At 43.5% G+C, this 24874-nt stretch overlaps 2 protein-coding genes and 1 long non-coding RNA gene across 3 annotated transcripts in view; all 3 read right to left on the minus strand.

Annotated features, from left to right (window-relative positions):
* Positions 1–134: 134 nt before the first annotated feature.
* Positions 135–2039, minus strand: LOC121845255. Its single transcript, XR_006082477.1, has 2 exons — positions 1869–2039; positions 135–1539 (listed from the first exon to the last, which is right to left on the minus strand). It is a non-coding gene; the product is annotated as an uncharacterized LOC121845255 (long non-coding RNA).
* Positions 2040–2747: 708 nt separating this feature from the next.
* Positions 2748–9992, minus strand: slc35e3 (solute carrier family 35 member E3). The gene is made up of 5 exons (XM_042316216.1): positions 9141–9992; positions 6341–6451; positions 5862–6020; positions 3725–3807; positions 2748–3418 (listed from the first exon to the last, which is right to left on the minus strand). The coding sequence occupies exons 1-5, from the start codon at positions 9540–9542 to the stop codon at positions 3232–3234; spliced, it is 942 nt and encodes a 313-aa protein (XP_042172150.1). The 5' UTR covers positions 9543–9992; the 3' UTR covers positions 2748–3231.
* Positions 9993–10101: 109 nt separating this feature from the next.
* The window catches only part of nup107 (nucleoporin 107), a 36253-nt gene continuing 21480 nt past the window's right edge, over positions 10102–24874 (minus strand). Inside the window, exons 17-26 of the mRNA XM_042316215.1 lie at positions 24542–24611; positions 20705–20820; positions 20283–20472; positions 13804–13916; positions 13604–13706; positions 12354–12514; positions 12099–12224; positions 11610–11723; positions 11157–11324; positions 10102–10317 (exon numbers count right to left, since the gene is read on the minus strand). Coding sequence (XP_042172149.1) covers positions 10210–10317; positions 11157–11324; positions 11610–11723; positions 12099–12224; positions 12354–12514; positions 13604–13706; positions 13804–13916; positions 20283–20472; positions 20705–20820; positions 24542–24611 — 1269 coding nt within the window. The 3' untranslated portion in view covers positions 10102–10209. The remainder of the gene's footprint in view (positions 10318–11156; positions 11325–11609; positions 11724–12098; positions 12225–12353; positions 12515–13603; positions 13707–13803; positions 13917–20282; positions 20473–20704; positions 20821–24541; positions 24612–24874) is intronic.

Genomic DNA, 24874 nt, shown 5'->3' on the forward strand with positions numbered 1-24874 from the left:
CCATGATGCTAATGATGATATGCTTGTCCTTATGATGCTAGTCCATGATGCTTGTCTTATGATGCATGAGTCCATGATGCAGTCCTAGTTATGATGCTAGTCCATGATGCTTGTCCTTATGATGCTAGTCCATGATGATGCTAGTCCATGATGCTAGTCCATGATGCTTGTCCTTATGATGCTAGTCCATGATGCTTGTCCTTATGATGCTAGTCCATGATGCTAGTCCTTATGATGCTAGTACATGATGCTAGTCCATGATGCTAGTCCTTATGATGCTAGTCCTTTGGTTAGAACAGAGAATAAACTGATATCAGTGAATCAACAACAGAAGATACATGGAACTAATGGTCATTGAGACCGAGAGAAACGTCACGACTTTCCTTGGTTTAACGAACCACAACTTCTAAAAAGGAAAAGGTGTACCGGTCAGAAATGGCTCCTTGATTTGGATTAGTGAAATCATTCACAAATGTTTTTAATGGATGGACAAAATGAAAAGTGGAAGATTCATTTTAAATGCTTTTGTTTTGTTGATAGTAGTATCCTGTGCATCAAAATCCATCTAAAAACTTGTATTTGTCCTTGAAGCAGCAGAAGGTTTTTGATCTTCTCTGGTATCGTTGGCATCTTTTCCAGTCTGCTCCCCCTCTCCTTCCTAGAAGGGCTAAAAGAATGAGTCAGATGTTATTTTAGAACGACATGTTCTTTCAGAGCCTCAACATGTCAGGGCATGTTATGAAGCCTTATAACCTCAGATAAGTGTTATGAAGCCTTATAACCTCCGATAAGTGTTATTCATCCTTTTATAAACTTCTAATTAGTACAAATGGAACGACAAAGGCCATTTTTAACACACATTTGGATTTAGCCTGAATGTCTTAAAAATATTAAAGTCATTAAAGTTTTACGATTTAAAGTCAAGTTATCCACTTGCTTCAACGAATGGGATGATTATAGAATTTTGTAAAGTAATGGACATTGTGATTAGATTTACTTCATGTGTCTCTGGCGGCTGGAAATAATTCCATAATACTAAATGTTACATGACGCCGTCTCATCAGCCTCACGGCACGTCTCTCACCGGCTTCATCGACTTTGCAAATGAGCAGGATAGGCTAACGTTGAAGAGTTATAAATAGCCACGTAACCATTCAGTTTCAGTTTACACTGAACGGGGAAGCCGTGTCTCAAATTGTATCCTATTCCCTTCCTATTAGGGTACTACCTCCCCATGGGGCTCTTGTCAAAGGTAGTGCACTATATAGGGAGTAGGGTGGCATTTGGGACTGAAGTTCTGTGCCACCACAGATATGTGCTTGTTATTTTGGCTCATGTGTTTTTTGTTGGCCTCTGGCGGTTGGGTGTGTACACACTACACTGAGCCACAATGGCAGGCCTGTGAACCTAGAGAGGCTGAGCAGACAGTAGAACACTGAGGCCACTCTCTGAGACCAGAGAACTGCCTGTACCTTGTAGCACAGTACCCCACCTAGATTCGTCTCGTCCACACCAACTCCCATCGCAGGTTCGTATTCACTAGACGCCAAACATAAGAAAACAGACTGAAACAGGGAAGGAATAACTGAACTTGTCCAGTAAGAAACGCTTAGTTTTGGATTATCTGTTGCAAAACGTTTTGCTACAGTGTGCACTAATGAATAACGACCCAACTCTTATTCAAGCCCTGTATGATATCATGGACTAACTTGTAAAGGGCAAGCCTATGTGTAACTCTGTGTTGTTGTATTGGGTCGAATTGCTATGCTTTATCTTGGCCAGGTCGCAGTTGTAAATGAGACCTTGTTCTCAACTAGCCTACCTGGTTAAATAAAGGTGAAATAAATAAACATCTGTATGTACTGTACTCGTTTCTCAGGATTGTCCCAGCAGCAATCAGAATGTTCAACAAAGAATGTGATTTAGTCCTTTTTCCATGAAACCATCTGTAATTAGAAAGTATTTGAGATGTGCATTATTCACTTCAGCAACCTTTGACATAAATAGGTTGTGAGCAGCACTATCCTCCCTCCCACCTCCCTCCCCTCTCACCCCCACCTCCCTCCCTCTCTCACCCCCACCTCCCTCCCTCTCTCACCCCCTACCTCCCTCCCTCTCTCACCCCCACCTCCCTCCCTCTCTCACCCCCACCTCCCTCCCTCTCTCACCCCCACCTCCCTCCCTCCCCTCTCACCCCCACCTCCCCTCTCACCCCACCTCCCTCTCTCACCCCCACCCCCTCCCTCCCTCTCACCCCCACCTCCCTCCCTCTCTCACCCCTACCTCCCTCCCTCACCCCTACCTCCCCCCTACCTCCCTCCCCCTCCCCCACCCCCCTCCCTCCCCTCTCTCACCCCTACCTCCCTCCCTCTCTCACCCCTACCCCCACCCCTCTCCCCCCACCTCCCTCCCTCTCCCCCCCACCCCCCACCTCCCTCTCTCCCTCCCCCACCTCTCTCCCTCACTCTCCCCCCACCTCCCCTCTCCCTCCCCCCACCTCTCTCCCTCACTCTCTCCCCCCACCTCCCTCACTCTCTCCCCCCACCTCCCTCCTCACTCTCTCCCCCCCACCTCCCTCACTCCCTCTCTCCCCCCACCCCACCTCCCTCCAGAGTCCTTTCTGTTCTCTATGACCACAATGAGTTGTAGCCCTACCTAACCTCCATTCATACAGCTGTCAATGGGCCTCTCAATGTTCTGTGGCAGGTTCAGGTAACTTCCCCAAGCTTCCTAAATGAGACAAAAACTATCAATAAAATACAATTTATTGAAGATCACAGTATGAAAAAAAAATAAGAATCATTCAATAATGCAAAAGTATCTTCATAATTTGGACATTGTTAAGAGCAAGTTGTCCTCTCTTTAATCGTACCGGCAAAAATACTGGAATATGAGACAGCATCTTGAGTAATGCAAAAACTATGTTAATACTAGGCTTGCTGAGCTCCCACATCTTCCAATACAGTATACATTCCACTCCTTTAACAGTGTATTATCAGCCTCATCATTAGTGTTCCCTGCCAGAACTATCTCCCTTTATCTCACTGTTTGGCCAGTTCCCCTTTCACTCAACAATCACATTCCAACTATAGAATTCTAGTTCTATGATTCCAACCTCTAGTTCTATGATTCCAACCTGGCCCTTCCGCCAAACAGTCCTAGGGAACCAGTGAGTTGTCGAGCAACCAATGAGAGTAGCAGCCTCTATGGATTGGCACTCCGGTGGGCCTATCATGGCCTCTGGACCAGCTTGCTTTTGCCCTCCTCCTGCTCTGCCAGCTTGAAGTAGGTGTAAGAGAGGATGCCAGTGAGTGTACAGAGGATACCCAGGCCCTGGTTTAGAGACAGGGGGTCCTGGAAGAGAACATAGCCCCCCAACAAGGTGATGCAGAACTTGAAGTGGCCAAACATGTTGTAGCTGTAGGAGTTCACTGTTAAGGGCAAATAAAAAAAGGAGCACACAGTGAATTTGAAATTTATCACATACACACCTTTGTAATATTGACCCCAGAGTTATACTAGTTGTCATGGTGATTCCTCATATCTCCGCCTCCTTATCAACAATATTGGAGGAGAAGGTCAAAGGTCCCTCCACTCGAGCAACCAATGAGAGTAGCAGCCTCTATGGATTGGTGAGGTGGTGAGGAATCGAGGACAGATTAATTGACATTTTGAGACAGTCCTATTGGTTGACCCTTGACCTCCAGCCAGAACAAAAGGATACGTGACAGCAGAGGTGTTCCCTATGATCCAGTAGATTGACAGGTTGACTAGGAAGGCTATGAGGCCAGATAGCATCACCATGGCCTGAAGGGAGAGATACAACATATTAGCATCACCATGGCCTGAAGGTAACAACAGCACAGTAGCATGTTAGCATCACCATGGCCTGAAGGGAGAGATACAACATATTAGCATCACCATGGCCTGAAGGGAGGGATACAACATGTTAGCATCACCCTGGCCTGGAGGGAGGGATACAACATATTAGCATCACCATGGCCTGAAGGTAACAGCAGCACAGTAGCATGTTAGCATCACCATGGCCTGAAGGTAACAGCAGCACAGTAGCATGTTAGCATCACCATGGCCTGAAGGTAACAGCAGCACAGTAGCATGTTAGCATCACCATGGCCTGAAGGTAACAGCAGCACAGTAGCATGTTAGCATCACCATGGCCTGAAGGTAACAGCAGCACAGTAGCATGTTAGCATCACCATGCTCTGAAGGTAACAGCAGCACAGTAGCATGTTAGCATCACCATGGGCTGAAGCTAACAGCAGCACAGTAGCATGTTAGCATCACCATGGCCTGAAGGTAACAGCAGCACAGTAGCATGTTAGCATCACCATGGCCTGAAGGTAACAGCAGCACAGTAGCATGTTAGCATCACCATGGCCTGAAGGTAACAGCAGCACAGTAGCATGTTAGCATCACCATGGCCTGAAGGTAACAGCAGCACAGTAGCATGTTAGCATCACCATGGCCTGAAGGTAACAGCAGCACAGTAGCATGTTAGCATCACCATGGCCTGAAGCTAACAGCAGCACAGTAGCATGTTAGCATCACCATGGCCTGAAGCTAACAGCAGCACAGTAGCATGTTAGCATCACCATGCCTGAAGGTAACAACAGCACAGTAGCATGTTAGCATCACCATGGCCTGAAGGTAACAGCAGCACAGTAGCATGTTAGCATCACCATGGCCTGAAGGTAACAGCAGCACAGTAGCATCACCATACCACTGTTTGCTATAACTAGTCTATCTCCAGGGGGTGGAAGTGGAGGCTTGTAGACCGAGTGGCAGGTTTGGTTGCTGGGCAGACGACAGGCCACACACAGCTGAACATGCTTTGACATGTTCGTAGAGGACTAGTGCTTGTGTGTCTTCAGTGACTCATCTCATCTGAGTAAATCCATCACAGGATGTAGTCTCTCACTCATTCTGAAGACAAACTGAAAGTATGAAACACCTCTCTCTCAAAATAATTTACATGAATAAAATAAGACTATTTGAATATTTAGACTAAGCCAGGAATTTCCCCAAAGTCTCCCCCTGTTTAACTTACATGAATAAAACCTGAGTCTGATTCTCGGAGTGTGGTGTCAGGACTATTTGACATGCACAACGCATCACCGGGGCAAACTACCTGCCCTCCAGGACACCTACACCACCCGATGCTACAGGAAGGCCATAAAGATCATCAAGGACATTGCCACTGCCTGTTCACCCCGCTGTCTTAAATCTCATTTAAACAGCCACCACAACAGTCTCTGCCACCACTTCTGGACTTACATGCAATGAAATGACAATATATCACTAGCCACTTTAAACTGAATAAAATAAGTTCATCTATATGCATGGACTCTATATCCGACTGCAATTCTGTAAACATGTATCACTAGCCACTTTAACTGCCACTTGGTTTACATACTTATCTCATATGTATATACTGTACTCAATATCATCTACTGTATCTTGCCTATGCTGCTCTGTACCATCACTCATTCATATATTGGATTACTTGTCGTTATTACTGCATTGTCGGAACTAGATGCACAAGCTACACTCGCATTAACATCTGCCTGACAAATAAAATTTGATTTGATTTCTTGAAAGTCTTTAACCCCAGTCATAGTGGGATTACAGCTGCACCATCCCTGAACTAAACCAAGGCCATGGCATTCATCGGGTTCTGAACAGACTCACAATGCTGAGTTCTTCCAACAGTATGTTTCCCTGTGTGTCTCAGAGAGAGAGAGAGGAAACTGTAGAATAACTCTCAGTGACAGAGTCAACGCTGAGATCTGATTAGGTGTATTATCCATTAGCTATTAGCTATCCCCCTCTCTGTCTCTTACCAGTGCTGGGAAAGACCAGGGTCCGAAGATGCCCCCCTCCCCAGAGAGAGGTTCGAAGAAGGGCACGAGGGAGAGGAGGAAGGCAGAGGACATGGGGGCCTGGTAGTAGAGTAGCTGCATGGAGTTAACCTGGAGCTCATGCTGTTTCACACCTACCCACTGAGATAGAGGGAAGTGGGGGGGAGAGAGGGAGGGGGGGGAGAGGGAGGGATGTGGGGGGGGGGATGTATCATCAATCAATTATGAGGCCTGAGATAATAGTACTATACACCTTGATAATAGAAGGTATGAATAAGGCAATAAAGTCCACTAATGTGTTCTAGTCTGCCCGCATCCCAACTAGCACCCTATTCCCTTTCAAGTGCACTACTTTTGACCAGGACTCATAGGGAATAGGGTGCCATTTGGAAGACAGCCGGTTCACCCATAGACTGTAGTGTTCACTAGGTCCAAGTGCACTTCAAAGCATCACTACTTACCACCTGATAGAGGGAGGTGACGAACACTCCTAGTGTGGCAAAGACCATCCCCAGGAGGTTGAATCTCACATCATAGTAGGAGTTGAGGATCACACCTAACGTTATGGGCACCTAGTAGACAGACACACAGGAACACACATCACCTAACGTTATGGGCACCTAGTAGACAGACACACAGGAACACACATCACCTAACGTTATGGGCACCTAGTAGACAGACACACATCACCTAACGTTATGGGTACCTAGTAGACAGACACACATCACCTAACGTTATGGGCACCTAGTAGACAGACACACATCACCTAACGTTATGGGTACCTAGTAGACAGACAGACACACATCACCTAACGTTATGGGCACCTAGTAGACAGACACACATCACCTAACGTTATGGGCACCTAGTAGACAGACACACAGGAACACAGCAGATAAATAGTGTTACTGTAACCATAAAAATAAATTTAAAAAGTTAGGATTAGGTTTTTTATTTATTTAGCATTTATTTAACTAGGCAAGTCAGTTAAGAACAAATTCTTATTTACAATGACGGCCTACCCCGGCCAAACCTGGACGACGCTGGGCCAATTGTGCGCCACCCTATGGGACTCTCAATCAAGGCCGGATGTGATACAGACACACAGGAACACAGGATTCTGGATTTGAACCAGGGACTGTAGTGATGCCTCTTGCACTGAGATGCAGTACCTTAAGACCGCTGTGCCACTCGGGAGCCCTGGTTTAAAGGGGTACTTCAGGATTTAGTCAATGATGCCCTTTATCTACTTCCCCAGTCAGATGAACTAGTGGACACCATATTTATGTCTAATGCGTGCAGTTTGAAGGAAGTTGCTAACATAATGACTAGAAGTCTATGGATATCTGCTAGCATGCTAGTAGGTGTAATGACTAGAAGTCTATGGATATCTGCTAGCATGCTAGTAGGTGTAATGACTAGAAGTCTATGGATATCTGCTAGCATGCTAGTAGATGAAATGACTAGAAGTCTATGGATATCTGCTAGCATGCTAGTAGGTGTAATGACTAGAAGTCTATGGATATCTGCTAGCATGACTAGTAGCATGTAGTAATGGACTAGAAGTCTATGGATATCTGCTAGCATGCTAGTAGGTGTAATGACTAGAAGTCTATGGATATCTGCTAGCATGCTAGTAGGTGTAATGACTAGAAGTCTATGGATATCTGCTAGCATGCAGTCTATGGATATCTGCTAGCATGCTAGTAGGTGTAATGACTAGAAGTCTATATCTGCTAGCATGCTAGTAGGTGTAATGACTAGAAGTCTATGGATATCTGCTAGCATGCTAGTAGGTGTCTATGGATATCTGCTAGCAATGACTAGAAGTCTATGGATATCTGCTAGCATGCTAGTAGGTGTAATGACTAGAAGTCTATGGATATCTGCTAGCATGCTAGTAGGTGTAATGACTAGAAGTCTATGGATATCTGCTAGCATGCTAGTAGGTGTAATGACTAGAAGTCTATGGATATCTGCTAGCATGCTAGTAGGTGTAATGACTAGAAGTCTATGGATATCTGCTAGCATGCTAGTAGGTGTAATGACTAGAAGTCTATGGATATCTGCTAGCATGCTAGTAGGTGTAATGACTAGAAGTCTATGGATATCTGCTAGCATGCTAGTAGGTGTAATGACTAGAAGTCTATGGATATCTGCTAGCATGCTAGTATGTAATGACTAGAAGTCTATGGATATCTGTAGCATGCTAGTAGGTGTAATGACTAGAAGTCTATGGATATCTGCTAGCATGCTAGTATGTAATCTGCTAGCACTAGAAGTCTATGGATATCTGCTAGCATGCTAGTAGGTGTAATGACTATGGATAAGTCTATGGTCTATGGATATCTGCTAGCATGCTAGCTAGGTGTGAAATGACTAGAAGTCTATGGATATCTGCTAGCATGCTAGTAGGTGTAATGACTAGAAGTCTATGGATATCTGTTAGCATGCTAGTAGTGAAATGACTAGAAGTCTATGGATATCTGCTAGCATGCTAGTAGGTGTAAATGACTAGAAGTCTATGGATATCTGCTAGCATGCTAGTAGGTGTAATGACTAGAAGTCTATGGATATCTGCTAGCATGCTAGTAGGTGTAATGACTAGAAGTCTATGGATATCTGCTAGCATGCTAGTAGGTGTAATGACTAGAAGTCTATGGATATCTGCTAGCATGCTAGTAGGTGTAATGACTAGAAGTCTATGGATATCTGCTAGCATGCTAGTAGGTGTAATGACTAGAAGTCTATGGATATCTGCTAGCATGCTAGTTATATAATATTAATATTGCCAATTTCACATACAATGATGTCACATTTGGTTTATTCCAAGATGATAATGAATTCAATTTCCTGGTCAATAATTGTATTGTATTATTGAAATTCTTTATACACAAATGCAGATTTTTGAAGGCTACTATACCTTTATTTTTTGAAAGAGAGCTTTATGTTTTTTTATTTTGCAATCATTAAGATTAGTTTTTTTATTTTTTAAACATGCCCTGAAACACCATTACTACATTTGAAACATACATGATATGCATCATTTAATGTATAGAAGACCTCTGTTTGTAAAAGTTTATTTTTCTTAAAACGTGTGTGCTTGGTTGTGTATAATTCAACTTCCGTTATGTTTGTACAATCAGAAAAGTATTTTATACAACAAAAAGTGAATTCTCAATAAATGCCAATCTGCCATTCTGCTTGGAATTATAGATACTTTGTAGCAGACAGCATTTGTACATTGCAACCCCCCCTACCTACCAAAGTCAACTTGATCTTGGTGGAGAATGTCTTCTTGTAGTACATTGTCTGTATGACAATGATCACAGGAGTTGTCATCGCTTTGGCCAGCTGGTAGGTACCGATGGTGTTGTTTTGTAAAGACAGATTGGTGAAAGCCACGAAGCCACAGAAACTTAGAGCGAGCCAGATCATTTTGGTGGGTTGGAGACTCTTTGGCGCAAATATGTCCATCTTCTGGCATACCCATAGTCCAAGCCATGTCACAACGAAATGAATCAGAGTTAGAGTCATGTTTGGAAAGCCATAGTGAACATAGATCCATTTGTTGATGAAAACGATGCATATCGATGATAGCAAATTGGCCAATAATCCAATGACGAGACGGCTGTTCGAGAAAAGGTCTGACAGTCGGTTAGCCATGGTCGTCTTGAGAACTGTCCTGTAAAATCTACATACAGGTTTCAGTAGTACTGTATAGTATGAAGCTAGGTAGCTAATGTAAACCAAAAAAAAATGTCTACCCTCTGCCACACATCAGGAAAAGTTGCGGAGGTCTCTCCAGGCTTCGACACTACCGACTGATCGGGCATACATCCCCTTTCGTAAAAATGTACAGGGCCTATACAGTGGCATTACATTCTAGAGTATGTCAGTCCTGCATGTACAGTTAGCGTTGTACAACTTTCATACCATCGCATGTGGATCATACAGGAAAAAAAAAGAGCCTGGTTGCAAAACTTAACGGGAGCGGTGACGTCATAATGCGACCTTTACTTCCGTGTTCTGCGAAGAGAACCCTCCACGTCACAGTGGCCTACAGCGCCTACACATGGACACTTGGATAAGTCGGCGAAGGCGATTACCTAAACCACCCTCCTCTCGACCTAGACAAGGTGGTGTCTCAAACCTTTCTTATACTCTTCTAGATTCAGATACTGTATATGCATCCTGTCTGTGCATGGCCCAAAGACAAACAATATTTCCGACACGTCACTTTTATTGTATACAAAATGCAGAAAATCATTCACTCCATTACTTAAATTTGGCAAACAAAAAAACCAAAACAAAATGTCCGGGTGGGGTGTATTTATGGTTGGATCTCGTACCCCAGCGGGTCTAGACCCTTATCCAATAAGAGAAGAGACGACTCCCTCATCTTCTGAAGGAACTTCCTCAGCTCATCCTTGGAGAACACCTGAAAGAGAGCGAGAGAACATAGTTAGCAAAAAGAAGAGGAGGATGGGAAAGTAGATGAGGGAAAGAGAAGAAAGCAACACAGTGACAGGGAGAGATACTGTAAGAGAGTGTTGATATTGTGTTGAGCTACAACGTTGAAGTGCTTTCTACACCTGCATTGCTTGCTGTTTGGGGTTTTTAGGCTGGGGGGTTTCTGTACAGCCCTTTGTGACATCAGCTGATGTATGAAGGGCTTTATAAATACATTGGATTGAAGTCAAGTAGTCGCAGATCGTAGCAGACGAAGGAAAGGAGACAGGAGAGAGAAGGGATGCCCTCAGGCCAGGTCAGACCCGACCCCAGACCAGACCAGACCCCAGACCAGAGCCCAGACCAGAGCCCAGACCAGAGCCCAGACCAGAGCCCCAGAGCCCAGCCCAGACCAGACCTGAGCCCAGACCAGAGCCCAGATCAGAGCCCAGATCAGAGCCCAGACCCCAGACCAGAGCCCAGACCAGACCCCAGACCAGAGCCCAGACCCCAGACCAGAGCCCAGATCAGACCCCAGGTCAGAGCCCAGACCAGACCCCAGACCAGACCCCAGACCAGAGCCCAGACCAGAGCCCAGATCAGAGCCCAGACCCCAGCCCAGACCAGACCCCAGACCAGAGCCCAGACCAGAGCCCAGACCAGACCCCAGACCAGAGCCCAGACCAGAGCCCCCAGACCCCAGGTCAGAGCCCAGACCAGAGCCCAGACCAGAGCCCAGACCAGACCCCAGACCAGACCCCAGGTCAGAGCCCAGACCAGACCCCAGGTCAGACCATGGAAATATAATTTCTAAACTACAGTACAGACCTCGTAGAGGCGGTGTTGGTCTGAGGCGATGATATCAGCCAGTCTGAGACTCTCCTGGTGGCGTTGTGTTCTCTGCAGTACTGTCTGCAACAGGAAGGACATCATGGGCAGACAGAGTCTACGAAGCAGCACCATCTGGTGGCCTCTCTCTGGGTCCTCCTCCGTATCCTGGAATAGAACGACAGTGGTAGAAGTAACCTGTACCTAGAAATAACACAGTAGTCCTGGAGACAGAGAGCTGTAATACAGGCTGACATGCTAACCTAGCGCTGAGCCCCTCATACCAACATTAATAGTCAGATATACAGACAGACCCCTCTGACGTCGACCATTCAGTGGTAGAAGTAACCTGTACCTAGAAATAACACCGTAGTACTGGAGACAGAGAGCTGTAATACAGGCTGACATGCTAACCTAGCGCTGAGCCCCTCATACCACCATTAACAGACAGACCTCTCTGACATCGACCATCCAGCCCCCGTCCACAAACAGCAGGACGTTGTAGATCCTCTCCTTCACGTCTTCAGTCAGAGCCTCCAGACGGCCGGTCCAGCTGTCATGTTCCAGCTACAGGAGGAGAAGGTCACACCTTTTTAGTGTTCTTCATCTGATCCAGGAACAGCTACACTAAAATCAATTAAACTCCTCACCAGTTCACCCATAACACAGAGACTGATCTAGGATCAGAGTGTACTGTAAACTCAATTTGACCTGGGCCTCCAGGTGCACTAGTTTTAACCATGTCCCTATAGTGCACTATATAGGGAATAGGGTGTATTGGGTAACCCTATAGTGCACTATATAGGGAATAGGGTGTATTGGGTAACCCTATAGTGCACTATATAGGGAATAGCGTGTATTGGGCAACCCTATAGTGCACTATATAGGGAATTTGGTGTATTGGGTAACCCTATAGTGTACTATATAGTGTGTATTGGGTACCTGGTACTCGTTCTCCTTCATCTCGTAGGCCACCTTCTCAGTGAACTTGGCCTGAGCCGGCAGGCTGGGCTTCTGAGGTGGGGAGTTCATGTGATGGAACCACTCATTAAACGCCTCATGAGCTTCCTGTGGAGGGGGAGGGAAGAGAGAGAGACACACACACACCAATTATAACAACTACAGGAGACCTCTCTAAAAACATTCAATAAACAGTCGAGCCAATCACAGCGCTGTGAGAGCTTGTCCCTCCCTCACCAGGTAAGCGCGGACGCACAGGTGTTCCCTGATGGCGTTCTCATCCTCCGCGGGAAGGGGCATGTCCAGGCCTAGCTCCTCCCACTGGCGGTAGATCTCCCTCATGGAGTCCTCGGGGACCTTACCGAACACCACCTTAGCTGCATGGTGTTTCTTACAGGCTGGAGGAGATGACAGAGAGGAGAGAGAACAATGGATCAACAACATGGTAGATGTGTTAGTAGTATGAGAGAATAATGGATCAACAACATGGTAGATGTGTTAGTAGTATGAGAGAACAATGGATCAACAACATGGTAGATGTGAGGATGTGTTAGTAGTATGAGAGAACAATGGATCAACAACATGGTAGATGTGTTAGTAGTATGAGAGAACAATGGATCAACAACATGGTAGATGTGAGGATGTGTTAGTAGTATGAGGAGAACAATGGATCAACAACATGGTAGATGTGTTAGTAGTATGAGAGAACAATGGATCAACAACATGGTAGATGTGTTAGTAGATGAACAATGGTTAGTAGTAGTAGTATGAGAGAACAATGGATCAACAACATGGTTGATGTGTTAGTAGTATGAGAGAACAATGGATCAACAACATAGATGTAGGATGTGTTAGTAGTATGAGGAGAACAATTGATCAACAACATGGTTGATGTGTTAGTAGTATGAGAGAACAATGGATCAACAACATGGTAGATGTGATGATGTGTTAGTAGTATGAGAGAACAATGGATCAACAACATGGTAGATGTGTTAGTAGTATGAGAGAACAATGGATCAACAACATGGTAGATGTGAGGATGTGTTAGTAGTATGAGGAGAACAATTGATCAACAACATGGTTGATGTGTTAGTAGTATGAGAGAACAATGGATCAACAACATGGTAGATGTGTTAGTAGTATGAGAGAACAATGGATCAACAACATGGTAGATGTGAGGATGTGTTAGTAGTATGAGAGAACAATGGATCAACAACATGGTTGATGTGTTAGTAGTATGAGGAGAACAATGGATCAACAACATGGTTGATGTGTTAGTAGTATGAGAGAACAATGGATCAACAACATGGTAGATGTGTTAGTAGTATGAGAGAACAATGGATCAACAACATGGTAGATGTGAGGATGTGTTAGTAGTATGAGGAGAACAATGGATCAACAACATGGTAGATGTGTTAGTAGTATGAGAGAACAACCATCTCACACAGGAAGCATTGATCTGTTTCACAACCTTGTGTGTAACGTACCCAGGAACTTCCTCATGATGGCGTTGCTCTGTTTGAGGGCCTCAGCTCTCTGGGCGGGGTCAAACACCAGCCAATCAATCACATCGATCTTCCTCTGGTCCTCCTGGGGGGGGTACAGGGTTAACATGACCACATGGTGTGTGTATGTGTGTTTCATACCACTGAGGTGCCAGTGTCCAGTGTGTGTGTGTGTTTCATACCGCTGAGGTGCCAGTGTCCAGTGCAGGGGTGAGGTCATGATGAGCGAACTCCTCAGTGTCTCTCTCTCTGATGTTCTCCACCACCATCTTAGTGACCGCTGCCACATCCAGACCTGGAAAGGAAAGGACAGGACAGTTAGACACCTGTACCTGAAATAGACTGCTGTCACATCCTGACCACAACAGGACAGTTAGACACCTGTACCTGTAACAGACTGCTGTCACATCCTGACCACAACAGGACAGTTAGACACCTGTACCTGAAATAGACTGCTGTCACATCCTGACCACAACAGGACAGTTAGACACCTGTCCATAGACTGCTGTCACATCCTGACCACAACAGGACAGTTAGACACCTGTACCTGTAACAGACTGCTGTCACATCCTGACCACAACAGGACAGTTAGACACCTGTAATAGACTGCTGTCACATCCTGACCACAACAGGACAGTTAGACACCTGTACCTTTAACAGGCTGCTGTCACATCCTGACCACAACAGGACAGTTAGATACCTGTAATAGACTGCTGTCACATCCTGACCACAACAGGACAGTTAGACACCTGTAATAGACTGCTGTCACATCCTGACCACAACAGGACAGTTAGACACCTGTACCTGTAACAGACTGCTGTCACATCCTGACCACAACAGGACAGTTAGACACCTGTACCTGAAATAGACTGCTGTCACATCCTGACCACAACAGGACAGTTAGACACCTGTAATAGACTGCTGTCACATCCTGACCACAACAGGACAGTTAGACACCTGTACCTGTAATAGACTGCTGTCACATCCTGACCACAACAGGACAGTTAGACACCTGTAATAGACTGCTGTCACATCCTGACCACAACAGGACAGTTAGACACCTGTACCTGTAACAGACTGCTGTCACATCCTGACCACAACAGGACAGTTAGACACCTGTAATAGACTGCTGTCACATCCTGACCACAACAGGACAGTTAGACAGACACCTGTGACCACAACCTGTAACAGACTGCTGTCACATCCTGACCACAACAGGACAGTTAGACACCTGTAATAGACTGCTGTCACATCCTGACCACAACAGGACAGTTAGATACCTGTAACAGACTGCTGTCACATCCTGACCACAACAGGACAGTTAGACACCTGTAATAGACTGCTGTCACATCCTGACCACAACAGGACAGTTAGACACCTGTACCTGTAATAGACTGCTGTCACATCCTGACCACAACAGGACAGTTAGACACCTGTAATAGACTGCTGTCACATCCTGACCACAACAGGACAGTTAGACACCTGTACCTGTAACAGACTGCTGTCACATCCTGACCACAACAGGACAGTTAGACACCTGTAATAGACTGCTGTCACATCCTGACCACAACAGGACAGTTAGATACCTGTAACAGACTGCTGTCACATCCTGACCACAACAGGACAGTTAGACACCTGTAATAGACTGCTGTCACATCCTGACCACAACAGGACAGTTAGACACCTGTAATAGACTGCTGTCACATCCTGACCACAACAGGACAGTTAGACACCTGTAACAGACTGCTGTCACATCCTGACCACAACAGGACAGTTAGACACCTGTAATAGACTGCTGTCACATCCTGACCACAACAGGACAGTTAGACACCTGTAATAGACTGCTGTCACATCCTGACCACAACAGGACAGTTAGACACCTGTACCTGTAACAGACTGCTGTCACATCCTGACCACAACAGGACAGTTAGACACCTGTAATAGACTGCTGTCACATCCTGACCACAACAGGACAGTTAGACACCTGTAACAGACTGCTGTCACATCCTGACCACAACAGGACAGTTAGACACCTGTAACAGACTGCTGTCACATCCTGACCACAACAGGACAGTTAGACACCTGAAACCTTTTAAAATGTGCAATATGCTCCGCCATTTCCTGGTTGCTAAAATTCAAATCGTTCGCCTAATTTCAGTTTATATGACAAAATAAGCAAGTACACTGTAGAGACTCATTGTACCGTCTAAACCACTGAAATATATGATCAATAACCAACAAATATATTATTTTCAGCTGTTTGAAACTGGTGTACAACAGCTATAAAGACAAAAAAATAAACTAAAGAACGGGAAGCATAGAAAATAGCGCATAGAACATATCTACACAGCTTCTTAGGCTTGTTTTCAATGAGAATTACAGATCTATAACTCATTTTCTGTGAATTCGGTTGGTTCAAAAAGTGACATATCGCAGCTTTACTAACAGACGTTGGGTTTTTCCCACCGTCCTTCAGTCCAGAGCTGCAGAAGAGAGAGAGTCTGTATGTATGGCCCATTTTAATTTATTTACAAACCTCATTGAATTGGCGGTTGTCTAATCTCAGCGGTATTTCAGACCGTGTGACTCTGTAGCTTCACACCAAACATCTGGCCCACGGGCCCATTCAAACCTCACTGGAGTATTTATCAGGTGTTTTTTTTAAATATTTTTTTAATGTTTTTGTTTTTTTAGGGGTGTGGAATATAAACGATCTTAAAATCGACATTGAAATTACTAAAAACCTAATTTAAAAAAATGTAAAAGTAGAAATGATAATTAAATAAGTCATTTACTGTCTCTACACTCTGTCCAGCTAGATAACAGTCATTTATAGTCTCTAGATAAGTCATTTATAGTCTCTAGATAAGTCATTTATAGTCTCTAGATAACAGTCATTTATAGTCTAGATAACAGTCATTTATAGTCTCTAGATAACAGTCATTTATAGTCTCTAGATAACAGTCATTTATAGTCTAGATAAGTCATTTATAGTCTCTAGATAACAGTCATTTATAGTCTCTAGATAACAGTCATTTATAGTCTCTAGATAACAGTCATTTATAGTCTCTAGATAACAGTCATTTATAGTCTCTAGATAACAGTCATTTATAGTCTCTAGATAACAGTCATTTATAGTCTCTAGATAAGTCATTTATAGTCTAGATAAGTCATTTATAGTCTAGATAACAGTCATTTATAGTCTCTAGATAACAGTCATTTATAGTCTAGATAACAGTCATTTATAGTCTCTAGATAAGTCATTTATAGTCTCTAGATAACAGTCATTTATAGTCTCTAGATAAGTCATTTATAGTCTCTAGATAACAGTCATTTATAGTCTCTAGATAACAGTCATTTATAGTCTAGATAAGTCATTTATAGTCTAGATAACAGTCATTTATAGTCTCTAGATAACAGTCATTTATAGTCTAGATAAGTCATTTATAGTCTCTAGATAACAGTCATTTATAGTCTCTAGATAAGTCATTTATAGTCTAGATAAGTCATTTATAGTCTAGATAACAGTCATTTATAGTCTCTAGATAACAGTCATTTATAGTCTCTAGATAACAGTCATTTATAGTCTCTAGATAACAGTCATTTATAGTCTCTAGATAACAGTCATTTATAGTCTCTAGATAACAGTCATTTATAGTCTCTAGATAAGTCATTTATAGTCTCTAGATAACAGTCATTTATAGTCTAGATAACAGTCATTTATAGTCTCTAGATAACAGTCATTTATAGTCTAGATAAGTCATTTATAGTCTCTAGATAACAGTCATTTATAGTCTCTAGATAACAGTCATTTATAGTCTCTAGATAAGTCATTTATAGTCTCTAGATAAGTCATTTATAGTCTCTAGATAACAGTCATTTATAGTCTAGATAACAGTCATTTATAGTCTCTAGATACAGTCATTTATAGTCTCTAGATAACAGTCATTTATAGTCTCTAGATAACAGTCATTTATAGTCTCTAGATAACAGTCATTTATAGTCTCTAGATAACAGTCATTTATAGTCTCTAGATAACAGTCATTTATAGTCTCTAGATAACAGTCATTTATAGTCTCTAGATAACAGTCATTTATAGTCTCTAGATAAGTCATTTATAGTCTCTAGATAACAGTCATTTATAGTCTCTAGATAACAGTCATTTATAGTCTCTAGATAACAGTCATTTATAGTCTCTAGATAACAGTCATTTATAGTCTCTAGATAACAGTCATTTATAGTCTCTAGATAAGTCATTTATAGTCTAGATAAGTCATTTATAGTCTAGATAACAGTCATTTATAGTCTCTAGATAAGTCATTTATAGTCTCTAGATAACAGTCATTTATAGTCTCTAGATAAGTCATTTATAGTCTAGATAACAGTCATTTATAGTCTAGATAACAGTCATTTATAGTCTCTAGATAACAGTCATTTATAGTCTCTAGATAACAGTCATTTATAGTCTCTAGATAAGTCATTTATAGTCTCTAGATAACAGTCATTTATAGTCTCTAGATAACAGTCATTTATAGTCTAGATAACAGTCATTTATAGTCTCTAGATAACAGTCATTTATAGTCTCTAGATAACAGTCATTTATAGTCTAGATAACAGTCATTTATAGTCTCTAGATAACAGTCTCTGATAACAGTCATTTATAGTCTAGATAACAGTCATTTATAGTCTCTATAGTCATTTATAGTCTCTAGATAACAGTCATTTATAGTCTCTAGATCTGTCCAGCTAGATAACAGTCATTTATAGTCTCTAGATAACAGTCATTTATAGTCTCTAGATAACAGTCATTTATAGTCTAGATAACAGTCATTTATAGTCTCTAGATAACAGTCATTTATAGTCTAGATAACAGTCATTTATAGTCTGAGATAACAGTCATTTATAGTCTAGATAACAGTCATTTATAGTCTAGATAACAGTCATTTATAGTCTAGATAACAGTCATTTATAGTCTCTAGATAACAGTCATTTATAGTCTCTAGATAAGTCATTTATAGTCTCTAGATAACAGTCATTTATAGTCTCTAGATAACAGTCATTTATAGTCTCTAGATAAGTCATCTATAGTCTCTAGATAACAGTCATTTATAGTCTCTAGATAACAGTCATTTATAGTCTCTAGATAACAGTCATTTATAGTCTCTAGATAACAGTCATTTATAGTCTAGATAACAGTCATTTATAGTCTCTAGATAACAGTCATTTATAGTCTCTAGATAACTCTGTCAGTCTCTAGATAACAGTCATTTATAGTCTCTAGATAACAGTCATTTATAGTCTAGATAACAGTCATTTATAGTCTCTAGATAACAGTCATTTATAGTCTCTAGATAAGTCATTTATAGTCTCTAGATAACAGTCATTTATAGTCTCTAGATAACAGTCATTTATAGTCTAGATAACAGTCATTTATAGTCTCTAGATAACAGTCATTTATAGTCTCTAGATAACAGTCATTTATAGTCTCTAGATAACAGTCATTTATAGTCTCTAGATAACAGTCATTTATAGTCTCTAGATAAGTCATTTATAGTCTCTAGATAACAGTCATTTATAGTCTAGATAACAGTCATTTATAGTCTCTAGATAACAGTCATTTATAGTCTCTAGATAACAGTCATTTATAGTCTCTAGATAACAGTCATTTATAGTCTCTAGATAACAGTCATTTATAGTCTCTAGATAACAGTCATTTATAGTCTCTACACTCTGTCCAGCTAGATAACAGTCATTTATAGTCTCTTCACTCTGTCCAACTAGTCATTTATAGTCTCTAGATAAGTCATTTATAGTCTCTAGATAACAGTCATTTGTAGTCTCTTCACTCTGTCCAACTAGATAACAGTCATTTATAGTCTCTAGATAACAGTCATTTATAGTCTCTTCACTCTGTCCAGCTTGATAACAGTCATTTATAGTCTCTAGATAACAGTCATTTATAGTCTCTACACTCTGTCCAGCTAGATAACAGTCATTTATAGTCTCTACACTCTGTCCAGCTTGATAACAGTCATTTATAGTCTCTAGATAACAGTCATTTATAGTCTCTTCACTCTGTCCAGCTTGATAACAGCCATTTATAGTCTCTAGATAACAGTCATTTATAGTCTCTACACTCTGTCCAGCTAGATAAGTCATTTATAGTCTCTAGATAAGTCATTTATAGTCTCTAGATAAGTCATTTATAGTCTCTTCACTCTGTCCAACTAGATAAGTCATTTATAGTCTCTTCACTCTGTCCAGCTTGATAACAGTCATTTATAGTCTCTTCTCTCTGTCCAGCTTGATAACAGTCATTTATAGTCTCTTGATAACAGTCATTTATAGTCTCTAGATAAGTAATTTATAGTCTCTAGATAAGTAATTTATAGTCTCTAGATAAGTAATTTATAGTTTCAATAACATTCATTTATAGTCGCTTCTCTCTGACCAGCTAGATAAGTCTTCAAATCAAAAGTTAGCCAGTCAGGGAGAATAGTCCTCTATCCATCACTTCTGGAATTATTTTTAAATGTCGAGGAAATCTAACACATTTTAAGTGCGGACCTCAGTGAAGACCAAATGTGGCCCAGCGGGGAAAATGAGTTTGACACCCCGACACCCCCATCCCATCCCAGCAGCCTCGGTGTGAGACACTGACCTGCCTCCCTGGCCAGCTCCAGACAGCGTTGTCTCTGCTCAGCCTCGGTGACCTCCTCCAGGAAGAGAGCGTACTGGGCGGTGGCCAGGTCTGGCGGCAGGTGACTGACATAGAAGGCTATCAGATCAACGTACTTCTCCCTCATCAACAGAGAGATGTAGGCCTTCAGGACATCCACTGATACCTCCTCCTGATTGGGGGACATGAGTGGCCGGATTAGAGGGGGGGGGACATGAGTGGAGGGATATGTGGATTGCGTGAGGAATGGTTGATGTTTATATAGGTGTATGACAACAGAAGTGTGTTTACTACTGTACCTACATGCCCAGGCTGAGGTAAAACAACAGGTGTGTGTGTGTACTGTACCTTGAGCTGCATGCCCAGACTGAGGTAGAACAACAGGTGTGTGTGTACTACTGTACCTTGAGCTGCATGCCCAGACTACGGTAGAACAACACCAGGTGTGTCATGAAGCGCAGCAGGTGAGAGGGCAGAGCAGGACTCCTGGTCAACCAGTTACTGAACTCTTCCAACAGACCTGAACACACAAAATACTGTTTTATACTCTTTCACACAGCAGTAACATACCTGGTGACCAGAACCACAAAGTCACTCTGGAGAGTGGCTGACTAGTGACCAGAACCACAAAGTCACTCTGGAGAGTGACTGACTACCTCATGTACCTGCATTAACCAGAACCACAAAGTCACCCTGGAGAGTGACTGACTAGTGACCAGAACCACAAAGTCACTCTGGATAGTGACTGACTACCTCATGTACCTGGTGACCAGAACCACAAAGTCACTCTGGAGAGTGACTGACTACCTCATGTACCTGCATTAACCAGAACCACAAAGTCACCCTGGAGAGTGACTGACTAGTGACCAGAACCACAAAGTCACTCTGGATAGTGACTGACTACCTCATGTACCTGGTGACCAGAACCACAAAGTCACTCTGGAGAGTGACTGACTACCTCATGTACCTGCATTAACCAGAACCACAAAGTCACCCTGGAGAGTGACTGACTAGTGACCAGAACCACAAAGTCACTCTGGATAGTGACTGACTACCTCATGTACCTGGTGACCAGAACCACAAAGTCACTCTGGAGAGTGACTGACTCCATCGTGACTTTTGTCTGACTGTACGGCCATTCCATAGGCTGACACAGACATGGCCATGGACTTAAGTCACAGTCCAGTGAAAATCTCACTTTTAAAAGATATATTCTGTTAACTCATAATAAATAATGTTGTTGACTCCTCCGATACTTATTTGTAGCCAAAACATGAATACATTTTTAAAAACTCAAATTTGTATCTCAGACCGTTTAAAAAAGCTTGGCATTTGCTCATAGAACCCGACGTCATGATAGAACCCGACGTCATGATAGAACCCGACGTCATGATAGAACCCGACGTCATGATAGAACCCGACGTCATGATAGAACCCGGCGTCATGATAGAACCCGACGTCATGATAGAACCCGACGTCATGATAGAACCCGACGTCATGATAGAACCCGACGTCATGATAGAACCCGACGTCATGATAGAACCCGACGTCATGATAGAACCCGCGTCATGATAGAACCCACGTCATGATAGAACCCGACGTCATGATAGAACCCGACGTCATGATAGAACCCGACGTCATGATAGAACCCGACGTCATGATAGAACCCGACGTCATGATAGAACCCGCGTCATGATAGAACCCACGTCATGATAGAACCCGGCGTCATGATAGAACCCGACGTCATGATAGAACCCGGCGTCATGATAGAACCCGGCGTCATGATAGAACCCGACGTCATGATAGAACCCGACGTCATGATAGAACCCGACGTCATGATAGAACCCGACGTCATGATAGAACCCGGCGTCATGATAGAACCCGGCGTCATGATAGAACCCGACGTCATGATAGAACCCGACGTCATGATAGAACCCGGCGTCATGATAGAACCCGACGTCATGATAGAACCCGACGTCATGATAGAACCCGACGTCATGATAGAACCCGACGTCATGATAGAACCCGGCGTCATGATAGAACCCGGCGTCATGATAGAACCCGGCGTCATGATAGAACCCGACGTCATGATAGAACCCGACGTCATGATAGAACCCGACGTCATGATAGAAGCGTCATGATAGAACCCGACGTCATGATAGAACCCGGCGTCATGATAGAACCCGGCGTCATGATAGAACCCGGCGTCATGATAGAACCCGCGTCATGAAACGTCATGATAGAACCCGGCGTCATGATAGAAACGTCATGATAGAACCCGGCGTCATGATAGAACCCGACGTCATGATAGAACCCGCGTCATGATAGAACCCGGCGTCATGATAGAACCCGACGTCATGATAGAACCCCGGCGTCATGATAGAACCCGACGTCATGATAGAACCCGGCGTCATGATAGAACCCGACGTCATGATAGAACCCGGCGTCATGATAGAACCCGACGTCATGATAGAACCCGGCGTCATCATAGAACCCGACGTCATGATAGAACCCGGCGTCATGATAGAACCCGGCGTCATGATAGAACCCGACGTCATGATAGAACCCGCGTCATGATAGAACCCGGCGTCATGATAGAACCCGGCGTCATGATAGAACCCGACGTCATGATAGAACCCGGCGTCATGATAGAACCCGACGTCATGATAGAACCCGACGTCATGATAGAACCCGCGTCATGATAGAACCCGACGTCATGATAGAACCCGACGTCATGATAGAACCCGGCGTCATGATAGAACCCGACGTCATGATAGAACCCGGCGTCATGATAGAACCCGACGTCATGATAGAACCCGACGTCATGATAGAACCCGACGTCATGATAGAACCCGGCGTCATGATAGAACCCGACGTCATGATAGAACCCGACGTCATGATAGAACCCGGCGTCATGATAGAACCCGGCGTCATGATAGAACCCGCGTCATGATAGAACCCGACGTCATGATAGAACCCGACGTCATGATAGAACCAACGTCATGATAGAACCCGACGTCATGATAGAACCCGGCGTCATGATAGAACCCGGCGTCATGATAGAACCCGACGTCATGATAGAACCCGGCGTCATGATAGAACCCGCGTCATGATAGAAACCCGTCATGATAGACCCCGTCATGATAGAACCCGGCGTCATGATAGAACCCACGTCATGATAGAACCCGACGTCATGATAGAACCCGGCGTCATGATAGAACCCGACGTCATGATAGAACCCGACGTCGCGTCATGATAGAACCCGGCGTCATGATAGAACCCGGCGTCATGATAGAACCCGACGTCATGATAGAACCCGGCGTCATGATAGAACCCGACGTCATGATAGAAACGTCATGATAGAACCCGGCGTCATGATAGAACCCGACGTCATGATAGAACCCGACGTCATGATAGAACCCGACGTCATGATAGAACCCGGCGTCATGATAGAACCCGGCGTCATGATAGAACCCGACGTCATGATAGAAACGTCATGATAGAACCCGACGTCATGATAGAACCCGACGTCATGATAGAACCCGACGTCATGATAGAACCCGACGTCATGATAGAACCCGACGTCATGATAGAACCCGCGTCATGATAGAACCCGACGTCATGATAGAACCCGACGTCATGATAGAACCCGCGTCATGATAGAACCCGACGTCATGATAGAACCCGCGTCATGATAGAACCCGCGTCATGATAGAACCCGACGTCATGATAGAACCCGACGTCATGATAGAACCCGACGTCATGATAGAACCCGACGTCATGATAGAACCCGACGTCATGATAGAACCCGACGTCATGGTAGAACCCGACGTCATGGTAGAACCCGACGTCATGATAGAACCCGACGTCATGATAGAACCCGACGTCATGATAGAACCCGATGTCATGATAGAACATGAGATCATGGTGGCTAATTGGATGCTCTTTAACGTAATTAAAACAATAGTAAGGTAAAACTATTTAACTCACATTGTAATGAATTCTGGGTCCCATTTCATTAGAGACGTAGAAACACTAGACAGCTAGTTAAAGGTTAATAACAGACTCACCGTCCAGGTCACCCAGGAAACACTAGACAGCTAGTTAAAGGTTAATAACAGACTCACCGTCCAGGTCACCCAGGAAACACTAGACAGCTAGTTAAAGGTTAATAACAGACTCACCGTCCAGGTCACCCAGGAAACACTAGACAGCTAGTTAAAGGTTAATAACAGACTCACCGTCCAGGTCACCCAGGATAACTAACTTCTGGATTATGTGGTAGTGTTCTTTCGTCTCTTCCAGGACTTTCTGTGAAGAAGAGGGAAGGAGACATTCAGCATCTTTCACAGGACTATGGGAATCCCTAAGACTGCTACGATGTAGATAGCTAGTAGACTGGTATGATGTAGATAGCTAGTAGACTGCTACGATGTAGATAGCTAGTAGACTGGTACGATGTAGATAGCTAGTAGACTGGTATGATGTAGATAGCTAGTAGACTGCTACGATGTAGATAGCTAGTAGACTGGTACGATGTAGATAGCTAGTAGACTGCTACGATGTAGATAGCT

Source organism: Oncorhynchus tshawytscha, unplaced genomic scaffold (genome assembly GCF_018296145.1).
Source record: "Oncorhynchus tshawytscha isolate Ot180627B unplaced genomic scaffold, Otsh_v2.0 Un_scaffold_1874_pilon_pilon, whole genome shotgun sequence".
Lineage (NCBI taxonomy): Eukaryota > Metazoa > Chordata > Actinopteri > Salmoniformes > Salmonidae > Oncorhynchus > Oncorhynchus tshawytscha.